This window comes from Fonticula alba (assembly GCF_000388065.1).
Source record: "Fonticula alba strain ATCC 38817 unplaced genomic scaffold supercont2.13, whole genome shotgun sequence".
NCBI classification, from domain to species: domain Eukaryota; order Rotosphaerida; family Fonticulaceae; genus Fonticula; species Fonticula alba.
Window position 1 is genome coordinate 142,265 of NW_009242983.1, and position 9,783 is coordinate 152,047.

General features: G+C 64.7%; 2 protein-coding genes across 2 annotated transcripts in view; one reads left to right on the forward strand and one right to left on the reverse strand.

Annotated features, from left to right (window-relative positions):
* Window positions 1-5,555, forward strand: part of H696_05708 (hypothetical protein) — a 7,195-nt gene extending 1,640 nt beyond the window's left edge. The window contains exons 3-5 of the mRNA XM_009499521.1: window positions 59-481; window positions 582-710; window positions 854-5,555. Of these exons, the coding sequence (XP_009497796.1) occupies window positions 59-481; window positions 582-710; window positions 854-5,529 (5,228 nt within the window). The 3' untranslated portion in view covers window positions 5,530-5,555. The remainder of the gene's footprint in view (window positions 1-58; window positions 482-581; window positions 711-853) is intronic.
* A 2,213-nt stretch (window positions 5,556-7,768) lies between these two features.
* H696_05709 (hypothetical protein) lies at window positions 7,769-9,783 on the reverse strand. The gene is made up of 4 exons (XM_009499522.1): window positions 8,905-9,783; window positions 8,495-8,768; window positions 8,224-8,361; window positions 7,769-8,121 (listed from the first exon to the last, which is right to left on the reverse strand). Exons 1-4 carry the CDS (start codon window positions 9,748-9,750, stop codon window positions 7,916-7,918), a joined length of 1,464 nt encoding a protein of 487 aa, XP_009497797.1. The 5' UTR covers window positions 9,751-9,783; the 3' UTR covers window positions 7,769-7,915.

Here is a 9,783-nt window from a genome sequence, read left to right on the forward strand (position 1 = left end):
CCCCCCCCCCCCCCCCTCCTCTTCTCTTATTGCCCTCCCTCTGCCTTCTCCTGCCTAGACGCCAATCTGGCCCAGGACTCCGCTCTCTTTGGTGGTCTTATCCCCTTGTGCGAGGATGTCATTAGTAGCATTGGGTCTGGCTCTGGGGGTCTCGGCTCTCCCATGCCTCCCTTTTTCCCGCCAGCCGACAGCTCTGCATCCTCTTCTGGCAGTGCTTCGGCCCCGGCTTCGGGCTCGGCCCCAGCTTCGGGCTCGGCTCCTGGCAGCGGCTCGGCCCCGGCTCCTGGCAGCGGCTCGGCCCCGGGTTCCAGGCCGGATGAGGGTGTCCCCTCACTGTCCGGTTCAAATTCCATGTCATCTGGGCCCGAACATACGACGCCTGTGGATCCAGGCCCCGCCAAGGCATACGGCGTCCCCCTGGCCGATGACTGGCATGCGCGACTCATGTCTCGCTGGTCTCAGGATGACGAGATGTTTGCCAGTACGCGTTGTTGGCCCTCCCCTCGCCGCCCTGAAGCCCATCCCGTTTCCCAGCCGAATCTCACCGCTGGTCCCCCCCCCCCCCCCCCCCCCGTCTCCAGTGCTATCTTGCCCTGCCAGCGAGCTCAAACACAGTCCCGGCTATTGCGGCTGTGGCATGCGCGACCCCCCCGCATCGGTGACGCCCCCGGTGGACCCCACCGACGAGGAATATGGTCGTTACTGCCTGCGTGCGCTCCCTTTCCCCCATACCTCCGCCGCCTCCCCTACCGCATGCTGCACCCCACCCTGCCACCCCGCCAGCCCCCTTGTTCACCATCTCCATGACGTCATTCATCTCTCCCCCCCCCCCCCCCCTCGGATGCACACACAGCCTCCTGCCTGGCCCTCGAGCTGGAGAACGGCAACCAGCCAACCGGGCTGCCCTGTGACTGTCTGTTGGCCCTGTTCGAGGTATCCATGGACTTTTACATCCCCATCGGCGTGACGCATCCCATGGTGTCGGTGGTGCCGCTCCTGCGCATGGACTACGACATCTATGGTGCCATGCTTTTCGACGGGCTACTCTTGCCGGAGGGCTTCTCCTGTGCCTTCTTCACCGGCGACGAGAGCGCCTCCTCGGATTCCTCCGGTTCGGAGGACGTCCCCTGGATTGAAACCCCCCCGGGCATCATCGTCGTTGTGATGCTCAGTCTGGCCGGTGCCGGGAGTCTGGGCTTTGGCGCATACTCGCTGATGATGCGCCTGCTGGTGGTCCAGGTGGGTGGCCCCACTCACTTGACCTTCCTCCGGCCAGTCGGCTCACCGGACGACGAGGAGGCCAGCGACTCCGACAGCGAGTTGGGCCCGAGTTTCGGCGGCGTCGAACTCCACGAGCTGGGCCCCGTCCGACGCCTGTCCTCGGATTCAATCATGTCCGAGGTGTTCATGGACCTGGATGGCATCTCGTCCGACAAGCAGGGCTCGGTTTGGCCACCCTCCAGTGGCGACGATCGTGACTCCTCCCTCGAGGACATGGTCCGTGAAAGTATCCGCCGAATGGAGTCCCATCCCGAGTATGCCCACGGGCCTGCGCCGATGATCGGCCGGTATGCCCCGACTGTCCAGGATCCCATTGCGACTCCCGTGTCCTTCATCCAATTATCGGGATCCGACGAGAGTGCCTCCCTCTCGGAGTACGGCCAGCAAGTGCAATGTCTCATCGATGAGACTGCCAGCAGTCAGGCAGTGGTCGATATGTTGCTGGGCGTTGACTCCCAGGGCTTTGCCCTGATCCACTATGCCATCCAGGCCGATGATGTCCACTTGGTTGAACTACTGGCGCGGGAGCTCTCGAGTGCCATCCAGCGCATTTACCCGCACGGCACCTATGGGGCTTCCCGTCCGCCCGCTGTCTGCACGGCTCCCCCCGAGCCGAGTCTCATCACCAGCAATCCCTCCCTCCTTCAGAACCTCCAAAAGCACCTGCTCTCTGGCGATCTCAAGAAGGCGGCGCTGCTCCGGCTGCTGGACCTGCGTAATCCCGCCGGACAGACGCCCCTTCATCTTGCCGCGGCTGGTCGCCTTCGATCGATGACCTGGGCCCTGGTGGGGATCTTCACCACCGCTCAGCTTGACCCGATCATGGTTCAGCACATCCTCCTGGCCGTCGATCGGTCGGGCAACTCGCTCTTGCATGCGGCTTGCTCCTTCCACCGGTCGCATGCCATTCTGCCGCTGACCATCGTCGACAATCCGGCGCACGCCGGCTTCACCATCTGCAAGCAGCAGACCCTCAATGGCATGGCCGGTCACATCTTGTCCTCCATCGGCCGGGAGCTCATCAAGGTCGGCAGCCTTGGTCTGGCCCTGGCCATGGTCAACCTCACCCATGAGACGCCGCTGCATGTGGCCTGCTCGGCACTCGACATCTCGGCCATCCGGTGGATTTTGAAGAACATGATCGGCGGCTCGCCTGCCGCCTCGCCGGCCGACTTCCCCCCCACTCCGCACAGTGCTTCGCCGGCCAATGGGCTGTCCAGCGGCTCCCCCACGCCCTCGGGTCATGAAATCTCGCCGGAGATGTTCGGCCTGAAATCCTTCTCCCTCAATGCTCGGGATATCTATGGCGACACGGCGATCGTCATGACGGTCCGCGCGTCGGCCCTACTGCATGATAGCTGTGCATTGGCCATCGACCGAGTGCTCCGGGTCCCGGAATGGACCTCCGGACCGACATCCCCCCTTCGTCAGGAGATCAGCCAGTACCAATATTATTTGGACCACTTGTCGTCGCAGTGCCTGCAACAATTGCTAGCCTGCCCCGGAGTGCAGGTTCTCCCGCCGGGGGAGTTCCTCAGCACCGAGATGCCGGTCCAAAGCCACTCGCCGCTCTTCTGGGCCTCCTCCCTCAACCTTCCCATGACCTTGTCGCTGTTGGTGCACCATGTGGCGGTTCTCTCGCAGGTGTCGCTCCTGGACAAGGCCAGTGGCGATGTGATGCCCTTCTACTTCCAGGCTCTGGAAGTGGCCATCCGCAATTGCTCCTCCCTGGCCCTACGCATTCTCCTGATGCCCTTCTCGCCGCGGGCTTCCATCGCCACCGCCGCCGATCATGACCATGTGTTGGCCTTCCTCTTTGGTCGGGCATCTCCCCATGCCGGTCAATATGCCCAAGGCGCCACGCAGGGCAGCATGGCCGGCCCCCTTCAGCAGGCACACCTGCTGGAGCTCAATCCCACCCTCGATCGGCAGCCCCTGTCCCTTGGCCGGGACTCCATGCGCCAGCTTCTCCACACGGCCTGGCGCCTGGACGAGGCCGGGCGGTCCTTTGTCACCGGGCTCCTGCTGCAGCACACTCTCCTGCCGGTGGCCAGAGGCAGCTTGCCAACCGGCTGGCTGGTTGGGCCGTTGAATACGCATTTCCCGGCCCTTCTCCGGGCGACGGGCGCATCGCCGCTCGACCTGCTGACCGCACGCAACCTGGTCACCCCCCTGCTGGGCCTGCCTCTGTCGGTATATGCTCAAGCTTTGGCCGAGTTGTTCAGCATGCAAATGCGTGAGGGGGACCTTTCGGCCTCGGGTGCCACGCATGCTGGTGTGTCGCCCGGCACTGCCAGTGTCGCCGACAGCCCTGCCACCACCATCAGCACCACGTCCTCTCCGGGCGATGCGATTGTCCCCCTGACCCCGGCATCGGATGCCTCGAACTATCTCTCCGATGGTTATTACAATGGGCACTTTGCCGATGTGGACATGCTGTTCGATCCGCAGCACTCTTCCTCCTCCACCGGAGGCCACTTCTCGTCGCCCCTGCCGGACCATCCCTTCCCGGGTCTCGGTCGGCGGCATTCGAAGGACTTCCTGTCCGCCGATGGCCATGCGATGGAGGAGGACTCGCACACCACCACCCCCCCCGGGGCCGCGCTGCAGGACTACTTCGACATGCATTCCGCCGACCTGGCCACCTACTCGTCGGCCATGCATGGCACCCAGCCCGGCCCCCTGGGAATGGACTCCCTGCTGGCCTCGCCCTCGTCATTCAGCGGGACACCCACGCAGAGCTCCTCCTCGCCCGGTAAGAGCGGCCAAGAGGAGCAACCTCGCTCGGCCTCTTCTTCACAATCTCCCGGCCCCATCGGTGCCAATGCATCTGGCGAGCGTCTCGCGCAGCTTCTCTTTGCCCTGGGGCAGGATGGCCGCGGGGCGATCCACGCCGCGGCCGCCAGTGCCGACCTGTCGGCCATCGACCTGCTGCTGGGACTGGCGTATGTCCTTGGCCCGGCGGCCGCCTGTCGCTTGATCACCCTGGCCGATGCCAATGGCAACACCCTGGTCCACTTGCTGTGTGCTCACTTCCCGGAGACGCCGCTTGCCCAGCCATCCGGCCATGGGTCCGCGATCCCGCAATCGGTGGCATGCCTGCGCCTGGTGTTGGACATGTACCCCCATTGCCGGATGCTGTGCATGGGCTCCCTCGCGGAGGCTCCCCCGCCGGCCCCGGGTCACCACTGGCCGACTGCCACTCAGATCCTGCGCTCGCGCAATCGCCTTGCCCAAACCCCCCTGCACATGGCGGCCTCCTCGCTCAATGTCCTGGCTGCCGGGATCCTCCTGTCGCACTGTGTGGAGGTGGACTCCGCCGATCAGGACGGACGAACCCCCATCCACTATGTGTGCTCCGGTTGCTACTTCCCCGACGAGGAGGGGGGCGCCGTTGTGTGCCGGCCGCATGAGCGCCAGCGTCAGCTGGCGGCCGCCGGCCCGGCCGGCGCATCTGCCGACTGTGCTGACTCTCCGACCGGTTGCCTGGAGCTCAGCCACCGCCTGGTTCAGCTGCTGCTCAATGCCTCGGCCAATCCCACCTCGGTCGATGGGCACGGGCAGAATCTCCTGCACATGTGCATCGTGGCCGGAGCCATTGGGCCCCTGTGTGCCCTCTTCGGCCTGGAAATCGGTCCGTTGGAGCGGTCGACCGCCGCGTCCTACCCGGTTGGCGGCCACCCGCTGTTCACGTACCTGGGCGTGTCGACCGGCAAGGGCGATGCCCCCACCGACCGGGTCCCCGGCCTCCGACACAGCCAAAGCATCCAGCTGTGGTTCTCCCAGGATGCCAATGGCGATACACCCCTCCATTGGGCCTGCCGGACGGGCTTCTTGGCAGCGGTGGATCTCTTCATCCTAGCTCGGAGCCTGGTTCCCAGCTCGCTATCCACCCTGTCGGCCACCTCCGGGCCGTGGTTGGTGGCCAACAGTCGCGGCGAAACCCCCCTCTTCCTGGCCTGCCTGGAGGGGCATGCGCTGGTGGTCCTCAAGATCCTGCTGGCGGCCTTCGCCGACTCCGGAACCATCCCCCAGGTGGCCGGGCTGAGGGCCCTCTCGTTGGAGGGCCTGCAGCCGCGTGCCCTGGGCGTCGAGGCCACGAAGTCCCTGAAGCGGGCTCTCTCCGAGCAGCTCGACATGCAAGGCCGGAGTTGCCGGTCGGTGTCGGGCCCCGATGTGCAGGCGGTCTTCGCTCTGATCGCCACCGACCGGCGTCTCTTCCCACGGCAGCCGGTCCAGCTGGTTTAATCAATAGACCTGTCACCTTCCCCAGATATTGTTGCTTGCCATCCGTGCAAAGGGGGGGGGGGGGTGGCACCAAGGAGGGCTCTCCAACACGGGTCCGACCGGTCGGCAGGTGAGGCGCCCCGGGCGGCGGGGGTCCTGGCTGCGTGTCAGCGGGGGGCAAAATCCAGGTGGGTGCGCGGGGCGTGGACGTGGGCCAAAGGCTTCCGCTTGTTCGGCAGGGTATCACCGGCGGTGTCGCCCTCGCCTGACGCTGCCCGGTAGTTGGGCAACACACCTGGGGGCCACAGCCGTCCGGTGGTCTCGGTAAGGAGTGTGGGCAATGTCGGCAAGGCAGCTGCCAAGAAAAAGGAGGATACCCGGAGAGTGGAGCCTCGCGGGTGCTTGCTGCGGGGATCCCTCGGTAGTCATCCGGTTCCACAGGCACCCATGGTGTGTCCGCTGTTCAGTGAGGGATGTGCCACGCGAGGGAGGTCGATTCCACCGGCCAGGCGGCCGCCTGTGTTGCTGGCAAATCCCCCTAGTCAAAGAAGACGCTCGGAGCAAGTGGCCGTGGGAAGGGCAGGGAGGAGGCCGCAGCAAGAAGGGCGCGACCAAGCCGGAGCAAGCCCTGGCCGGAAGACGGCGCTGGTGGACTTGGAGCCGGTTGGGCCTCTGGGAAGAGGGCCCAGGGCACCGGTGGCCTGGCGGACTGTCGGCGCTGAGTTTAAACGCTCACATGGATCGAGGGCCATCAAAGGCAGGCTAGTCGCATAGGCTCTCTTTCAAGGCGATGCCCCTACGAGAGAGCGGTGTGGTGGTGGTGAAAGATGGCGGAGGAGCCGACACCAGGGTGGTCAGGTGCCAGATGTCCGCGCAGCCCGATGGGCCAGGAGGATATCGTGCCACAAGGGCCCGGGGCATGAGGAAAGGAGGGCAACACGCTCTTGCTCTCCCAAACACCTCGGGTCCCGAGCAGGGGAGGAGGGATAGGAAAAGAACCAACATGCGGCGCTGGCGTCCCAGGCCAGAGTGCGGAGGCATCGGCTTGCCAGGGCCCAAAGGACGAGTGAAGGAAACGGGTCAGAATGAGGAGGAGGGCAATGTCCGAAGCTGGCGCTGGTCGCGGCGCGGCATAAAGCATGCGTGGCGGCTGCCGGGAGGCAGGATGAAGGACCGAGCTCTGACAACATAGCATGAAATGTACAGTTCATCGTAAAGGAATATAATACTAGCGATATGTTTTGTAAGACACAATAATTGTCACTAGGGTCCGATAAATGCAAATTCCGGGCACTTTTTTGTAATAAAACAATCTATTGAAGTAAACAATATCACATCATTAAACATACACATCTAGCAATTTTTCCATATTATCTTCATCAACAATTAATGGCACTCTCATGCCTCTGACCGCTCCGGGTCTTCCCGCCCGGGTGTTGTTGTTCCCGGGTTCGGTGTCATTGACATCGGCTTGCCTGCGCCTCGCCACCCTCTTCCTTGCCAAAAACTGCCTCTCGCGGGAAAGCCGCCTGTGGGAGGACCCTGGCCAGTTGGATGCCCATACAAGCCTGAGTACTCTTGAGGGGGGGATCGCTGGCCGACCGGCTTTCATTGCTCCAGCTCTCTCGTCGGCGCTTACTACTGTGGATTGTCGGCTTCCGGCTTGCCATTCCCGGGGTGCCCTTCCTTATGTTTAATTGAGCTTCGGCTTTGATCGCCCCAAATTAAGCCCACCCACTCGCCTTCCCTCCGCCCCTCCCAGCACCGAGGGCAGCTGCCCTCCGCCGGGAGGGGAACCCCTTTTCCCGACCGTGCTCTGCCTGGTCCCTTCGGGAGATCTTCCCTTTTTGAGGATGCCCGATCGACACGGCCTCGGTCCATTCTCGTCGTGTCAGGGGTCCCCACCTTCTTGCGCGTTTCTTGCCTGTTGGTCCCACCTCTGGGGTGTTGAATTGGGGAAGCACAAAATCCTTGCCCGGAAGAGGTATTCCTGGCTGATGGTCCGCCGTCCGCTCCTCGTGGGAGGATGCCTTGGCTTATCGAGGCTGGCAGGGATGGGACCCTTTCGGTGCGAGATCTCGCCGGCTGGGGGTCGTCTGTCGGCCAAGCCTTCGCACAGGCACTTATGGGGGACGGTGCCTGGCAATGCGCCTCCCCAGGAGCATGGCCCGGTGTTGGCGGTTCGCGCATGAGACCTCCCTGCCGGGGTATGAGTGTGCGGTCCACCAAGGAGGCCGCCAGCCTTGGAGTCCCCCGTGGTCTGGCCCGGCCGAGTCCTCCATCCCACGCGTCACGAACAGCCAAAAAGTCACACGGTGTATTGGACAGCTAAAACTGAAAAACATGCCCCTCCCTTCGTGACGGCCAGCATGTGCAAGGGTCACTGCTGTTGGGAAATAAAGTCCAACTACTTGCGGAAGAGGACATCCAGCACCTGGGAGATGCCGGTCTTCGGGCCATTGGCCGAGGTCGAGCTCCGGGTGAAGCCGTAGCTGGCACGCGAGCGGAGTCCCCGCTCCAGCTCCTCCACATCCAGGGAGTTGCTCTCATCCGAGTCGAGGGCGCCAAAAAGAGCAGTGACGGTGGCCTGGCCGAGGGAGAAGCCAAAGCAAACTGGGGGTGTACAATGTTGTGAGTGGCGCCCGCACGGCGCGGTGGCACTGGCGGATGTGTGGCCATTTCCCATCCCAGCAGGGGACTCTTTCGAATACGCACTCTTGATGGCGGCCGAGAAATCCTCCTTGGTGAAGAGACCGTCCTCGGAAGCAAAGCGGATCTGCAGGCAGCGGATGACATCGTCCAGGTTCCGGACAACCTGGTCGAGGCGGACAAACTCGTCGAAGGAGATGCGAGCTTCACCCACCGGGCACCGTGTGCCAAGCGCAGCCATGGCCAGACAAAGGCGTGTTAGTGCGGGCCTTTCCCCGAGCCGGGAGCAGCGTGTCCAGGGGGAAAAAAAAAAGCCCCTCCTGGCCAATCGACACACCATTCAGCAGGTCCGGATGCTGGGACAGCCGGGCCAGACGGCGAACCGACCGGAACTTGTGAGCATCCTGCGAGTAGGCCGCCAGGGCCCGGGCCAGGGCGGTGGCCGAGATGCAGTCATCAGCCATGTCGCCCGGCTCGCGGTAGCAGATGAACTCCAGGCGGAGGACCGCGTGACGGAGGTGCAGCAGGGCCTCCTCAAAGCGCTCGAGCGACACGCCAGCCTGGTTGTCCGACTCGCCGAGAAGGAAAGTCACCAGACGAGAGGTGGTGGACTTCGTGCACGGGGCCCGACAAGGGGACATGGCCAGCGCCGGGACCATCGGGCGAGCTTCAGCATCAGTGTCATGTGCAGGGCTGGGCCCAGGGCGGGGAGGAGGATGGCGAGGGGGGAGGGGGCGAATCGCGTACCCCGCGGAGGAAAGACGACTGCTCGGCCTGGCCCTGGGCCGCGCCGATGCTGGCCTTGACGGCGCAGTAGCGAATCAGGGCGGCCAGCTCCTCGCGGTCCAGCAGACCATTGGAATTGGCGTCGCTCGAGTGGAAAGCCTCCCGGAGCCAGGCCAGCGGGGCGGACACCGCGGCCACGAAGCACAGGTACTCGCTGAAGGACACCAACCCATCGCCATCCAAGTCCGCCAGGGCGAGGACATCGCGCGCCATGGCATCGATCGGGTGGGACCCGGGCCCGGTGGCGGTCGATGCCAGGAACTCCTGCAGCCGTTGGCGCACGACCGAGGTGTTGATGCTCGACAGGCCGGCCTCCTCGACGGCCGGCTGGTAGGGCAGCAGCGAGACCATCAGGTCGGCCGGGGTCATGTAGACCACGCGCCCGCCGAAGCCCGGGCTGTAATCCACCGAGGCCAGCCCGGTGCCGGACCCGCGCTCCACCTGGGTCACGGAGGCGAAGTATTGGAAGACCTTGCGCGGGTGGCTCAGCGCGCGTAGACGGTTCTCATAGAGGCCGGTCGAGCGCTCGATCCAAGCGCCCAGCGGGGACCGCGACTCGTGGGAGCCGGCCGCCGGAGTGGCCGGAGCAGCGGCCCCGGCCAGGGAGCCGGCCGTCGGCGGGACAACGCCCGTGCTGGCGGGCCGCGCATCGCAGTGCATGGTCCAGCGCCAGGCCCCGGGCCCCGGCAAAGAGGCGGGGAGGACGCCCGCACCGGCGGGGCGCCGATGCTGCTGGGCGGTGGTCGCGGTCAGGAGGGCGGCCGCGGCACAGCCCGCAAGGGCGAGGGTGCGTGCGCGGGGGAACATGCTGTAAGGGAACAAATGCGGGGAGGAGGAAAG